Here is a 15794-nt window from a genome sequence, read left to right on the forward strand (position 1 = left end):
CTGTGATGGGACTGCACTCAGTTCAGCATCACACACTGTCCTCCTACTGACGCACACACACAGGGCCATGCATTAGATGACAGGAGGAGAAATAATGGGGCCATTGTCTTGTTTCAATTGTTGTATGTGCAAAGGAAATATCCGAGCACCTCTGCAGGCTTCCTGGAACACAGGATGAGGTCTCTAAGTGGATGCCTCCCACAGAACCTACTGTACATGTCCTGACCATCATGAAACTTCCTTTGGGAATTTACTGCTTAAAATGGCATCCAGGTGTCAACCTTGTTTCCTCTCTCCATGCATCCCTAAAATAATCATGAAGATAAATAATACATGAAAAGATGCAAGATATATTGTATTACATGGATAGCAACTAAAAGACAAATGAATAGGCCAAGCTGGGTATGGTGGTGCATGTCTGTAGTTCCAGCACCCAGGGGGCTGAGGCAGGAAGAGCACCATGAGTTTGAGGCAGGCCTAAACTACATAGTGAGTTAAGACCAGCCTGAACTACAGAGTAAGACCCCATCTCAAAAAACCAACACAGGGGGAAAAAAATGCATGAGCTAAAAAGTATCAGTAAGAGAAGAAAACAAAGGCCTACCAGCAATTAAGAACAAGATTCTGTTTTACTTGAAGGTGATCAAGGAATACGTTTTGTCCTTTCTTAAATCATTTCCAAGACCATTTTGTTTGTTCTGAAATAGCAGTATCCATTCTAATTCTTTCTTTCTTTTCTTATTTCCAAAAGATGGGCTCTTGATGTTCCAGCAAGTACCCATGGTAGAGATGGATGGGATGAATCTGGTGCAGTCCAGAGCCATTCTCAACTACATCGCCACCAAATACAACCTCTATGGCAAAGACGTGAAGGAGAGACTCCTGTACGTATATTCTCTGTTCTTACATAGGAAAATGACACAGGGAGGATTCAGGTCACACCCTCAGTGAGCAGGACCATGGCATGAGGATCATAACTAGCAAAAAGTGGACCTGGGTACATATAGTGAGATGATTGGGGAAGAATACAAGGTGAGATCACTATGTCCAGTAAGATGATGGGAGAGTAAAGGCATAGATTAAGATGACTGTGATTATATCAGAACATGCTGTCTTCAGACAAAGCAAAGTGTTAGCTTTTTCAAGCACTGAAAGCTTCAGTATTAGTAGGTGAAGCATAAAATCAAGGGGATGAGGAAATCATGATCTCAGATCCTCAGGGCATTGGAAACTGGACTTCATAGAATAGCTTGGGACAAATAAGACAGTGTTTGAGGGTGAGGAAGAGGAGTCTTGGGATCTGAAGATCTAAGGGAACTGGTTCTCAAAATGCAAAAATTGTAATTATTACCTGGAAACTAACTTACCAGCAGGAGTCATGGACAGGTCAACTTGATGAGTGTCAGTGGCAGCTGGTGCCCATCATACAAGGGCCACCTGAAACTTTCACATGGAAGTACAAAGCCTGGTTTAACCTTAAGAAACCAAGTATAGGGTGGTTGGGGTACCTTTCCTGTTGTGACGGAGCTGTTTGATTGAAAATAAAATCCTGTACAGAATTGCTGTCAGTTCATCAAAAAATTAAGCACAGAATTATTCAGCAATTCTTTGCAGTAGTATATACCCTTATCCAATGCATAAACATTTATACTTGTTTAGAAATATTCTTAGAAGCTTTATTCATAATTTTCCAAAGTGGAAGCATCCCAAAGATCAATAATACAGGAACAAGAAATAAAGGATGAATAAAGGAACAAAATGTGCTAGAGGCATAGAATGGTCATGCAAAGGGAAGAAGTGGTGATGCATGGTAAATAAGGAGACATATTGAAAACACTGTATTATATATAGTAAGGAAATGAAACTCAATAAAGGCATTTGTTCTGACTTTACATCAAATGTTCATGCCTTTAAAATGCATAGAGACAGAAGGTACATTAGTGGTTTCAGTGGAATTACAGGGAGAGGGGCAGTGACTGCCAAAAGCACAGAACATTTTTGGGATGGGGTAACAAAATATTTTAAATACTGAATACTCATATTTGCATAATTCTACAAACACAGTAAGAATGCTAAATATTAACAATCTGAAGCGTGGACAGCTTAGGTATGTGACTATAGGACAATAAAGCTGTCAAATAAATTTCAAAAAATGGTTGAAAGTCTCACTTGGAAAATCAGAAATAAATGGCTTTCATGCCGTGCATTCATTTAACTAAATTTTAAAAACGCACCGGGAGAAGGGACTAGATCCGTGATGCTGAAGCTTTTAGAGCTTTGGTGATAACACACAGCCTGCTGCAGCATGCATGCCATAGGTTCGCGACCAGTGGGCTACACTAAGCAGAGTCTTGTGCAGTGGAAACAAGACTAGAGTTGGAAAACAGCAAGTGGAGACGGTTATGGAAACGTGTTTCATGGGAAATAATTGGGAGACCTTGTAACCCTGGACATAGCAATGAGCCTGCACTGTGCAAGAAAGATGTGAGATAGCAGAGATGTGCTTGAAAGACTGTGCCAGGTGTTCTATCATGAGCCTGTGTTCAAGGTACGGGGGATGCATGGGGGGTTTTATACACACAGACCACACAGAGGCTGCAAATCCGGTTTGTATGCAGTAACTCAGTGGCTGTACGGGGTAATTCCAACAAGATCCACCTGAGTACGACTCTGGACCATCTACCAATATTCTTTATACTTGTATTTAGTCATGGATATACCAAAAATTTTAGATATAGTTATCTCATAGACTGTTCTAAGAGATGACAACACACAAATAGAACTCATAGCACAATAAACAATAATATATAAAGGCTACCCACTGCAGGTGAACTACTTTGTAACAACCTAATGTTCTTGTTTACTTAAGTTTTAAACAGTAAGGGCTAAGATAGGAAAATTTGACTGTTGATGTGTTGTCTTTCAGGATTGATATGTACACAGAAGGAATGGCAGATTTATATGAAATGTTCTTACAACTAATAGTAACTCCTCCAGATCAGAAAGATGCTAAGATAGCCTTGATCAAGGACAGAACAAAGAATCGCTATTTACCTGCCTTCGAAAAAGTAAGTGAGGCTGCTTAGCAGTTTGGGGCACTCAGTTCAGAGGTCAGGAGGACACAGCGCTGGGCACTCCTAGAGCCTTGACCTTTACAGCCAGTGAACCTTCGGAAAATCAGAGCAGAGCCCTGAAGGTCCAGGAATTATAGAAGCGTAGAGGGGAAAGAGGCACTGTAGGGTTATACCAGAGGTGAATTTCTGAGTCAAAGTTCATTGTGTTACATGCAATTTAGAATTCAGCATTCAACAGAATTTCATGGGCATATGAGAACTGGGAGAGTGAAAGACTCTGAGCCACACTCAAGGTTGCGTGGACCCTGCAGAGTGCTCTGGACTTCCATTCCAGAGCAACCTAGGAAGGACAGCACAGCACCAAGTGTTCTGCCCCTTGTCAGACAGACACATGTCTTTAAAAAGTGTATTGGTAGGAGGATAGAAAAGAAGAGACATTTAGGGATTATAAAAATAATCTACAGAATTGACGGTCTTGGCTCCTAAGACTTGAGATGAAAGGCATGCAGATGAAGGAAATAAAGGTCGATGGTTGCAGACCTAAACCCTACCTTAAGTAAGCTTCCTTGTGAAGCTAAAGCAAGGATTTTCAGGAGGAACACCATGTAAATGTAAGCTACGTAGAAATAAAGATCAAAAAAAAGATTATAACACATGGGGAACCACCTGGGCCACTGTCCTTGAAGGAGGAGCAATTGTCTGCATTTTGGCAGAACCTGGCCCTATTTCCATGTATTGACATGTACAGAGCTGGCTGGTGCTTCTCCTTATCCCGTCAATTGGCCTTCACAGTGCATATCAGTTCATCTGAGGTGCTGATGTGCGGTCTTTGAAGGAAAGGTGACAGTCAGTGTTTCTCCAGACCCCGGATGTTCCCACACGTGAACTGGGATGAGGCGGAATGAAGGGCCAGTGCTCCATTTTGTCGACTGGGATCCAGCCTCAAGATAAGAGGCTGTGACTTCCCAGGGCTTAAAAAATTACACACGAGAGCTGAAGCACCAACCCCAAAGCATTACATACTGTGTCAGTTGTGTTATGCAGATTACTCCTTCTGCATATCCTTCCCTATGCATTTTGCAGAGGTGATTTGAGGCCTCCTATCTAGCCCAGCTCACAGCACTCACATACTTCCTGTGACTCTCACAGTCACTCATCCTCAAGCTATTCCCTTGTTCACAAACAAATAAAACCCAGGTTCAGCCGTGGGCTGAGGACTTTGTTTTATTAGCCAGCATCAGAGCTGGACCTAGGATCCTTTGACTCCCCAGCTACAAATGGGCCTTAGTGCCTTTTTATCTTGCCATGGGTTGCACTGAAAGTGATAGTTTGGAATTAACTCGCTAGAATTGCACTAACTTTTCCATGGGATTACAAATATAAATGTCCTGGGCTGTGGTGAGGACCAGGAAGGGTTCCCTAGAATAAGAGACACAGAAATTATACAAATATATTAGAGAACTAACCTGTCAACGCTCATTTCATAAAGCGTTGCATTATTCTTTCCTTTATTCAATAAGTTGATTCATTACTGGCTCTATGCAATGAAAGGAATGATCATCTTAAAGGCAATGAAATCTTCAAATACACCTCTCCACACCACGTGGTGCTGACAGCTTTGGGTACATCACATGATGACAGATTTTCAAGCTGTAATTGAAGTCAGGTACTATGAAATCAAAGCACTCCATGCAAAAAATGAACAATATATGTTATACTAAGACATTAGCTGTTCTATTACATTTTTACTATGAAGTAACTGTTTGAAAACATATTAAACATTTAAGAGAAGTTCCTATTTACAAAGTGCTATCATATGTTTTCACTTTATATTCCCTATAATATTGCATAGTGTTAAAATACTTTAAGAGGTAATCACCCATTTTCATAAATGTTAGTATATAAATTTATACATCAATAAAAGTTGAAATAAATACAATACTGAATGAATGCATAGTTACCACCCAGATAACAAAACCAGCACCCTACAGACCTACTGTGCTTCTGTGTCTCCATGTCTTCCTCCAGCAGTAATGCCTGTAACTTTTCATGCATTGCAAAGTAAGTTGCAGACATCAGTTCTATTTATCCCCAGAGAACTCCTCACGGAGACTATACTCCATTGTAAAGAAGGAGATAGAGCCGAGGAGATCATGAGTTCGAGTTCACTGGGGTTCAAGTCAGGTCCCAGAGAGAGCGCCAGGAAATGAGGAGAGCAGGGAAGGGGAGAAGGGACGGCACTGAGGTGATTGCATTGGTGAAGGGTGCACTGTGAGTCTGAAGCCAGGGCTCATGGGAGAGGGGACACAGAGGAAGGAAGAAGCAAGCCCTGAAATTTCAGCTTGAGGGCAACCTGGTGGTGGGCAAGTGGAAACGCGGTGCAGCAAAGCTGAGCCCTCCGTATGTGTGGAGAATGCAGGGCAGGTGTGGCGCAGGTGTAGGCACTACTCGGGTGTGGCTGTGAGGATGAAAGTGGAGCCTGGGTTGCAATGCAGGCGTGAGCAGGGCCCGCTTTTCACCCTCCCCCTTGGGCCAGGACCCTGGTAAAATCTCTGGAGTGCCAATAAACCAAGGGGGGCAGGAGAGGAGGAGAGTCAGGCTGAGAGGCTCGGGGAGAAGCTCGCCCCCACTCTGTGCACATATTTATGGTTTGACTTCGCAAAATGTCCAGGTATTAAAGAGCCACGGACAGGACTACCTTGTGGGCAACAAGCTGAGCAAGGCTGACATTCTCCTGACTGAGCTTCTGTACACTGTTGAAGAGTTTGACGCCAGTCTTCTGGCCAGCTTCCCCCTGCTGCAGGTGAGTAGTCCAGTGCCCGCACACACGCAGCCCCACATCTCCCATAGTGAAACTCTTCTGGCTCCGCAGTGAGGTTCTCACCTCCAGCCTTCTCCAGGTCTTCCTCTTCCTACCGCATGCCTCCACCAAGAGTCTAGACCCTGTATGTGAGGCATGAAATTAATCCATTTGTGCAAAGAAATGTGCGATGTGTTACTTCAGAAATATTTGACCTCTAAAAGGAGAAGGGCTCAGAGCCCCATATCTCCCTGGTCTGCTACCCCCTGTTTATCTGATGTCCTTTCTTCAGCTCTGGCTCCCACCATCAGGAATTCTGTTTCTCCTTCCATAGGTCCATAGCTTCCCAACCCACACAGCATCCCACTAACAGCCAAGGTCTATCAGTACCGTTAGTGTGAGTGTTGGTTGTGACGAGCCCCTGGTCAATATTTCCTATCTTCATTTTCTTTTCTTTCTTTTTTTTTTGGTTTGGTTTTTCTCCGGTACCGGGAACCGAACTCACGACCTCATGGTTGCCAGGCAGGCGCTTTGTCGCTGAGCTAAATCCCCAGCCCGTCCTATCTTCATTTTCACCTTGAGTTTTTCCACCTCTACGTTTCTTTGTGTATATCTAAAAAACACACTGTTTCCGTTGAATTGCAAGGATAAAAAGCAAAAGCATTTATGTCTAAGCGCACAGGGAATATTATGACTAAATGTAAGTTTAAAGGATGTTTTTAAGGAAGTGCTATTGAGATATACTTTCTACATCCTGTATTCCTTTGCCTGGTGTGTCTTTCCATCTCTACAATGGTGCTGATGGATCTTTGCAGGGGTTATATGGGGTTTCCCAGGGATTCTTTATTTTAAAGAGGATTTTTAAAAATAAAAACTTAACAGACTTTTAAAACAAGATGATAGGAAATTAACAATGGTTATTATATTACATGTTTTCTTCAAACTAGTTGCTCAGATTGTCAGGTGCAGTAACATATGCAGGCATGCAAAACTCATCAAACAACATAAACACTAACTGTTCCTTTCAGTGAAGTAATAGAAATTCGTAGTACAATTATCTTAGCTATCATGTGTGTGTATATATATTTCCCCTTCCTTTCTCCTATCCTCCATCCCAGGTGTTAATTCCTTTTGAGCAGTTTCTTTCCTTTTCACAATATCTGTTGTACCATTTGGATCTTACTATATCAGTTTCATACACTAGGGAGACAATACAATGCTTACACATGTGAGTCAGATTTTTTTCACTTCTGAGTGAGGTAGTTGCATCCATGTACCTATGAAAACTTCAAGTGTATAGCTGAGGCGTACTCCATTGTATACCAGGGTTTTTTTTTTAATAGTTACTTTGAACTTTAAGATCCACCACTGAAACTGTGATTTGTGTATTGAAGGCCCTGAAAGCCAGAATCAGTAACCTGCCCAATGTGAGGAAGTTTCTGCAGCCTGGGAGCCAGAGAAAGCCTCCGACTACTGAGAAAATGATCGAAGAAGCAAGAAAGGTTTTCAAGTTCTAATACACTTGGTGTTGACCAACCCCAGGCATAGCAAACTTTCAAATTTTATAGCAATAAAATTCTTTGTGTAAATATTGATCTCTGGAACTGTGAGTTAATAAGTTATTAACTGTTAGTTAACAAAATTCCTCGGAGAAGACTTAATACTTAGTTTCTTTATTGGGTTCTGACATGTAACGTAGTTCATTAGTTGCTTTAGTTTTCAAGAGTTATAACGTCTTTCATACAGCTGTCAAAGAGAGTTTACAAATTTTCACTTTAAAATGTCACGTGTGTGCAGAAAATGCCTGTTATTCTATGCAGTAACAGAACAAAATTTTCCAGCATACATAATCTACTATAGACCTTTACCCAGCTTATGAAAGCCTCACAGGCAGTTTCTTAGGTATACGGGATGAAAGAAGGAATCAGGATATGGTATGTACATGTAACAATTTCCCACAAGGAATGTAAATATTGTGTACTACACACATGTACTAATAACATATAAATAGATAAATATAGTGGTACTTTGGTTCATGAATGTAATTCATTCCACAATTCTGGAGAACATGGCTGTGTTGGTGCTCATGGGGAGGATGGCTGTGGTCATGTTAATCACCTGATGTGGAGTTCATGAAAGGACGCAAAATTTTTTAAACACTTCTGTTTCCAAAGCAGCTTGTTTTTGAACAGAGGTGTTTGTGACCTGAGGTATAATGATTTGCAGAGTTTCAAATGAACCTCATTTCTAGAATTTTCAACTGGGTGCCTCACAGAGGCACATTTAGACCATTTATATGGTGGAATAGTTTGACCATATAGTTCTTCTTCCAGTCGACATGGAAACACACAGCCCCTGAAAGGTGTGGGACAGTTTTCTCACTAAAGGGACTCTGCCAGCTTCAGTGAAAATAAATAAATAGCACAGAAATCCATGAGGATCTTTTCTGAGCTGTGGAACCAAAAGGGAGATGTCTTGGTTACTTTTATCTCATTACTGAGACAAAATACATGATGCCCAAAATGAAAGAAGGAAAGATTCATTTAGCTCACAGTTTGTGGAGGATGCAGTCCATACTTGGCTGGCTCCAAGGCAGAGTGGCACATGTCGGAGGACAAAAGTCCATGGTGGAGAAAAGTAGGAAAGCAATAAGAACAATCGGGCAAAATGGCAGAGCTAGCAAGCCTCTTTCCCTACCTTATATTGTAAACAAACCGCGCTCAGCCAGGGGTCGTGTAGCACTCACACAGTTTCCATGCCCTCCTCTTGCACAGGCTCAGGATGAGTACAAAGTAAGCACCCTGGCTCCCTGCTGAATCACACAGTTAACTTTCTGAAATTCTCACACGGACACAATGAACAATATCTTAGAGCAGGAAAGGCGTGTCCTTTACACCCCAGGATGTAGAACTGCTGAGTCACTTAGCCAAACCTCTAGACTCCCCAGGCTGACACAATGGATCAACCATAACAGGAGACAGCCTTTAAAAAGTTCATTGCTGATGCCTCGCTCTTCTGCACTGAGTCACACCCTTTCATTCAGGAACCGTAGACAATCTCAGCCTTAGAATACCAGGAAGAACAGCCCCAGCCAGTGCAGTCCTTTTGTCCATGGTTCCCTTCTATTGCTGCGTCTCTCCATGGAGGCTTCTGTTGTCACCAGCAGTCACTGTGAGAACTAGAACATATATTAAACACAAACAAAAAACCTAAAAAGAGAAGAGCTGAGTCTAAGTAAAGAATTACCAGAGGCACAACGGATAATGTATCTGACTGTACATCAGAATTGGGGTAATTTCAAAAATTTCACTAGCATTTGCAGTACCTAATGATTACATTCACCATGGTGAGTTAGTATATGTCCATAATCTTAATTCATTTTACATCTACTCTCCTCCTTCCCCCTCCCTTTGTCTCTAGGTCCACTTCCATTTTCAAAAGAACCAACTCCTTGTGTACTACTATATATCTTTATTTTGCTTTTAAAATTACTTATGTTTTTAGTTTCTTGTGTGGGAGAAACCATGCAACAATTTAAGCTTGTGTGTCTGATTTAGTTCACATAGCATTACAGTATCATGTGCATCCATTTTTCTAAAAATGACTCAAATTGATCCTACTTTTTGGCAGAATAGTATTCCACTGTGTACAAATACCATGCTTTCTTGAGCCATCTGTCTATAGACATACAAACCAGTTCAAAGATTTAGCTGCTATGGTTGTGCTGCTCTAAACATGAGTACACCCATATCACTGTAATTTGATATCTTTCATCTTTTGTAAGATACCTAGAAGAGGAATTGCTGCATTGAATGGAATTTCTATTTTTAGCTTTTTGGAGACTTTCCATACTGATTTTTCATAGTGATTATACTAGTTTACATTCCCACCAACAATGTGGAAATATTTCTTTATCCTCCCACCATGACCAGCATTTGTTATTACTTATTTCTTGATATCCACTTGTTTTGGAGTAAATGGAATCTCAGTGTTGTTCTACTGTACATTTCTCTAAGGCCCATAGACACTAAATATTATTTCCATATCTTCGTTGGCCATTTGTACATCTTCTGAGAAGTGTCCATTCATTTCAGTTGCCCAGGTTTTTCATTGGTTTTTTATCGAAGGGATCTAGTTTTTGAGTATTTTACATATTCCAGATATGAATCCTCCGCTTACTGAAGAGCTGGCAAAATTTATCCCCCACTTTGTAGGCTATCTCTTCACCCTATTGCCTGTTTCCTTTGCTGTGCAGAAATTTTTCAGTATGATACTTTCATTTGTTGATTCTTGGCTTTTTTGTTATGCAATAGAAGGCATAAGAAATAGGATGTTCTTTTTTATGCAGTAGAAAACATAAGAAGTAACTTATGCAAATGGGGTTTTGTCCAGAAAAGTCTTTGCATGTGCATCTGTCTTGAAGAGTTTCATATTTGACCTTCTAGCAGATTAAGTGTTTTTGTTTTAACAAAACATTTATATTCTGATACATTTTATGTTATTTTTGTACATGGTGAGAGATATGGGTCTAGATGTATTCTTTTGCTTGTGCATAACCAGTTTTCCCAGCACCATTTATTCTGGAGGCTATCTTTCCTCCAGCATGTTTATAACCCTTTTGCCAAAGAACACATAGATGAATGGGTCTCAGGTTATTTCTACCCCCTCTATTCTGTTCTACTGTGACTATTTTGCATCACTACCATGTTGTTTTTGTCGCCATAGCTTTGTAACATAACTCGAAACAGGGATTATGATGCCTCTTGCTTTGCTTTGGTTGCCTTGGATTGCTTTTGCTTTTTTGGTTCTCTTCTGATTTCATAATAAATTTTAGGATTATTTTTTCTAATTCTGTGAGGAATGTTCATGTTTTGACTTGGATTGCATTTAACCAATCTATTCATTTTGGTAATATGGCCTTTTTCACGGTATTGATTCTCTCTACCCAAGAGGAATGTCGGGCTCTCACCTCCTCTTTCAATGTATTTAGTAACAGTTGTAGAAGTCTTTCAATTTCTTTTTCAGGTTAATTTCTATGAATTTAATTTTTTTGTAGCTATTGTGAATAGTATTGTCTTCCTAACTTCTTTCCTAGTAGGTTCATTTTGGTTTACAGGAATGCTATTCATTATTATCTTTTTTATTGCTATTGCTTTTGTTTTTGTTTTGTTTTATTTTGGGTTTTTTTTGTGTGTGTTTTTTTTGTTTTGTTTTGTTTTGTTTTGAGATAGAGTCTTGCTATGTAGGCCAGGCTGGCCTTGAGCTCACTATTTATTTTGGCATGTTGATTTTGTATTCTTCTACCTTGCTGAGCTTATCAGTTTTAGGCATATCTTGGTGGCATCTTCTAGGTTTTCTATGTAAAAAATCATGTCATAAGTTGAGGACAATTTGACTTCTTTCTACCCTATGTGTATTCCTTATATTTCTTTCTCTTACTTCATTTCTTTGCTAATGTATCAAGGGCAAATTGGACAGCACTAGTGATAGTGGACATCTGTGTCTTGTTTCAGATTTTAGGTGGAAAGTTTTCAGTTTATTCCCATTGAATATGGTCTTATCTGTGAGTTTGTCATAAATAGCTTTTCTCAGATTGAGATAAAGTCCTATTTTCTTCAGGTTCTTTTCTAATCATAAATGGATGTTAGCTTTTATCAAAGGACTTTTATGCCTATATTAAGAATCTTATGCTGATTTAACGAATTATCAACATATAACACCCCACTGGACTGAATCAGCGTGATTCTGGGTGTGGAATGCCCACCTGAAGATTATTGCCAAAAGCATACAAGGAGTACTGGAGGGAAAGGTGGTGTGCTGTTGATTCTCCAGAAGCTTGTCATGCTGTTTTTCTGAAATGAGCTCAGCTGTTCTCATCACTGGAGGAGCTTGAGTCCTTGCTGTCACTGAGGATGACTCTTTGAGCGAGCTGTGGTCCTTACCTTCAGCATCACTTCCTAACTCCAGTGCAGATCTTTCAGCCTCTTGACACATATTCTTCACCACACTGGCACAGACATTCTAACTTCCACCACTGACATTTGGGCCTTCCCAGTTCAGATGGTACAAACTATCATGAGACATTTTTCCAGGAACTAGGCCACCAGTTGGATTTGTGGAGGACATTGCCATGGGCTTTAGGTCTTCAGCTGGACTCATACAAGATATTTCCATGAGAATCAAAATCTTAGCTGGATTCTTTGGGTCTCTAGTGCATGGACAGATCTGCATTCTTCTGTATTTGACTCTTTGGAACATTATGAAACAATCCTATAAATTATGCGTCCCATATTAAATTGATTCCCTTGCAAACCCTAACTACAACAAATATCTTGTGACTTTGATCCTTGGTTATGTTATGATGTATTACACTGGTTGATTTGCATATATTGAACCACTCTTCTTCCCTCCGCAGGTTGAATGCTACTTGGTCATGACATGTAAACACTGAAATGATTTGTTGCATTCCATTATCTTGTTGAGGATATTTGCCTCTATGTTCATTAATGAAATTGGTCTGTGATTTTTTTTTTAGCATAGTTCTTGCTTTGGAATCAATTAATGCTAGTATCCAGAAATGACCTTCACAGTACTTTCCCTTTCAATTTCATTAATTTTCAGGAATACTTATGTTAAGTCTTTCCTGAAGTACTTATTGTATTCAAGAGTGTACACATTACGTTCTGGAGGTTTCTTAATTAGTAATCTTTGAAATTATGGAACCAATTTTATTACTCATTGTAGGATGTTCCAAGTTTAGGCAATGTCTGTTCTGACTTCACCTTTTTCACTGTCAATTGCATTGAAATGGATTATCCTTTTCCCTCTCTTTAAAAGTTTGGCTAAGGGTTCATTTAGTTTATTTATCCTTTGGTAGAACAAGCTCTTTAACTCTCTGATTCTTTGTACTAGATTTTTAAGAGTAGGACAATTGATTAGAGAGGAGGAATAGGATTGAAGTGTCCTTCCCAGCCTGAGCTCACTGCTTCTTAAACTTTTTAAGGGGTCTTTGTCTAGGCTGCACCCTCTTTGCAATTATCTGTTGTGACTTCCTCTAACTCTGTAGTAAGGTTGTTCTGGCAAAACTGAGTCTATGAAAGGAATGACACCAAGGAAGTCAGGAGGCAGCAAACAGGTTTACTTTACACCCATGAGCCTGCCTGGAATAACTTCCAACAAAACGGCCAGACAGTGAGTGTCTGTGAGCCAGCAATTTTATATGAGGCATTAGCAAGGTTTGCAAAGGCAGGACAGGACAGGCTGGCAGTTCTTCTAAGTAGCTAGCAAGGTGAGATCATTGGTTACAGGGCTAGATTAATGGCCATCAGTTACAAGACTAGATTAATAACCATAAAACTGAGTACAATCAAGTATCTTGTATGTTCAGTTACACTCTTGTGGTTACAACGGTCAAGGATGCAATTACAGAGCCATTAAATAGTTGTAGTTCAAAGAGACCAAAGTTTGAAAAGGAACAGTTCTTCCTAGTGCAGTTTTCCCTTCCATGATGACCCCATAAACCCTGAAGTGCGGTGGCTGTGTGGATTCTGATTCCCAGGGTAGCTTAGTCATGAATAAGTAACCCCTTCCCCAAAGGGCTCCTCTTTGATGTCTATGAAATACGGCAGGTGCTGCAATGGATTTCTTTTCCAACTTTAGCCTGCCATGTGGAATGAGTCACTTTGACAGTGAAACCTCACACTATCTGTGCAGTTTACAACAACCCTGGGCTTTTCTTAGAGCTTCTGGCCCAGTGCATCATTTCTCCCTTGGGCTTTCAGCTGTCTCCAAGCTTACTTTGTGCTTGTGAGGACAGGTCCTCCTCAGGATCTGGGTTAATTCAGGCTGGTTCCCTGTTTTCTCTGCACTGTTTACAGTTTCTCTGTGAGTTCTTGTTTTCATGTTGACTCTTTCCTGATTCTTATTACTTTCATTCCTTTTTCTTTATTAAATTTTGTGTTCCAAGTGCTGTGAACAGGTCCTGGAGAGGCTGTTGTATACTGCTGGATTTTACACCATTATGTCCCCAATTCTGAGAGTCAGTGTCTTTTTTTTTGGCATTTTTGAGACAAGGTCTCGCTATGCAGTTCAGGCTGGCCTTGAACTCACTTTGTAGCCCAGGTTGGCCTCGAACTCACAACGATCCTCCTGCCTCAGCCTCCCGAGTGCTGGGATTACAGACGTGCGCCCCCACGCCCAGTGAGAGTCAGTGTCTTATTAATGATAACTCCCCAACAACATTAACATTCAACCCAGGACACATTTAATGCTTAGATTCTAATTGCAATGCTGATACACATTCCATGTACAAGAATTTGAAACCACATCAATTACTTACATATATAACCCAGCGGCTCTCAAGTTTTTCCATACACTGCTCTGTTAGCACTTTAGAAGTCATGTCATCAATGATGCTCAACCGTGGGTAATCTTACTTTCTCATGGCTAGAACTTGAAGGCGTTAAGACTGGAGGCATTTTGGGCTGTCATAGCCTTGAGTGGTGGTAGGAAGTACCATAGAACAGGATTAGGAGAGGTGAGAGATGTTTCAATATAACCTACATGCAAACAAAACTACCCAGCCCCAATGGGCAGTCATACTGAGGTGGAGAGACCTTGCCTTAACCATTCTTCTGTTTTGGCGTGAAATGGATAAAATCCTGGAGAGGATGAACATGACTTGTACTCTAGCTAATTAGATACAAAGATTAAATAAGAATCCAGTAATTTTGACATGTAGACTAACAATTACAGTAAGTCTCAATTTTGAAATTTTCTGGCCTAGGTGCTATTACAGTATCACAGTTCTAAACAACTATGTTTTAATTGCTTCTTCAGTCAAAGCAAGGCTACAATAACTGCGTTTCACAATTACACACATCTCACCCATTGGTGTAACGTTTACTTTTCCTTTTCTTCTGCTAAATCATGCCATCTTATCTCCCTGTTCCTAATCAGAAAGTGCAGCAGCAAAGGGAAACACTGAAATGACACCCAAGATTTGGAGGCAGATTTATTTACATTAACAGGCACTGGTTGGGAGTATTCCCAGAACACCAGGCCCTGATCTCTGATGGTCTAGGGCTTGTATGGGAGAAGCAAGCAGGAAGCACAGAGGCAGAATGGCTTGTCAGGTCAGGACAGGTTTATACACGGTGTATCATAGTGACCAGCTATGTATCACAGTGACCAGCCATGTCTAAGAAACAGAAACAATCTGAACTGGAATGTGAACTATTATCTGAGCAATGAGAAACTGAAGTATCATGGCTGGAGGGGCATTTTCTATTACATTTCACCCATCTTTTGCTTTTCTGGCAAATCTTTGCTGAGCATATAACATGTGATATTCTGAGACAAGGCCCAACTAGAAGCAGTAACATTAGGGCTGTCAGTGATCCTCGGATGGGCCCTAGCCAAGCTACCCAAGACTGTCTTATTACAGGGTTTTTCTCTGAATTGTTTTGTGGAAGAGACATAATTTAGGCCTGTCAGTCCTGTAACATTACTCTGGCAAGGTAGTGAGGGGGTTAATGTGATTTAGAAGAGTGTTCAATGTAGGGATGCTCATGAAATCCTGTTCAATTGCTTGAATGATTGTTCTATTCTCTTGAGGCAAGTTCAGGGCAAGAAAAATATAGTAGCAGGAGGGCAAGGAAGCAAGGACTGGGGTAATCCACCTCAAAAGTCACAAAAATCAAAATGAATATGTATGGAGCAGTCCTATGAATGATGTCCTCAGGATGCAGCTAAGCATGGACTGGTCACCGTCCGGAGTGAGCAGATCAGGTTTTGAGTGTGCCGTCTCTTCAGAGCGAGCTGTGTGGTTCAGGAGAGTTTTTCAGCAGATCTAAGACTAGATTTATGAAACCTGTAGAGGTAGTCAATATGCATGTGGGATATATGTGTGTGAGTTACAA

At 40.6% G+C, this 15794-nt stretch overlaps 2 protein-coding genes across 2 annotated transcripts in view; both read left to right on the forward strand.

Annotated features, from left to right (window-relative positions):
• Positions 1-7469, forward strand: part of LOC102025663 (glutathione S-transferase A-like) — a 15549-nt gene extending 8080 nt beyond the window's left edge. Inside the window, exons 4-7 of the mRNA XM_005377649.2 lie at positions 752-884; positions 2927-3068; positions 5746-5877; positions 7269-7469. Coding sequence (XP_005377706.1) covers positions 752-884; positions 2927-3068; positions 5746-5877; positions 7269-7391 — 530 coding nt within the window. The 3' untranslated portion in view covers positions 7392-7469. The remainder of the gene's footprint in view (positions 1-751; positions 885-2926; positions 3069-5745; positions 5878-7268) is intronic.
• The window catches only part of LOC102025986 (glutathione S-transferase A-like), a 157516-nt gene that overhangs the window by 8043 nt on the left and 133679 nt on the right, over positions 1-15794 (forward strand). The window lies entirely within an intron of this gene.

The sequence above is a fragment of the Chinchilla lanigera genome, unplaced genomic scaffold (genome assembly GCF_000276665.1).
Source record: "Chinchilla lanigera isolate Chin_1 unplaced genomic scaffold, ChiLan1.0 scaffold00010, whole genome shotgun sequence".
NCBI classification, from domain to species: Eukaryota; Metazoa; Chordata; class Mammalia; order Rodentia; family Chinchillidae; genus Chinchilla; species Chinchilla lanigera.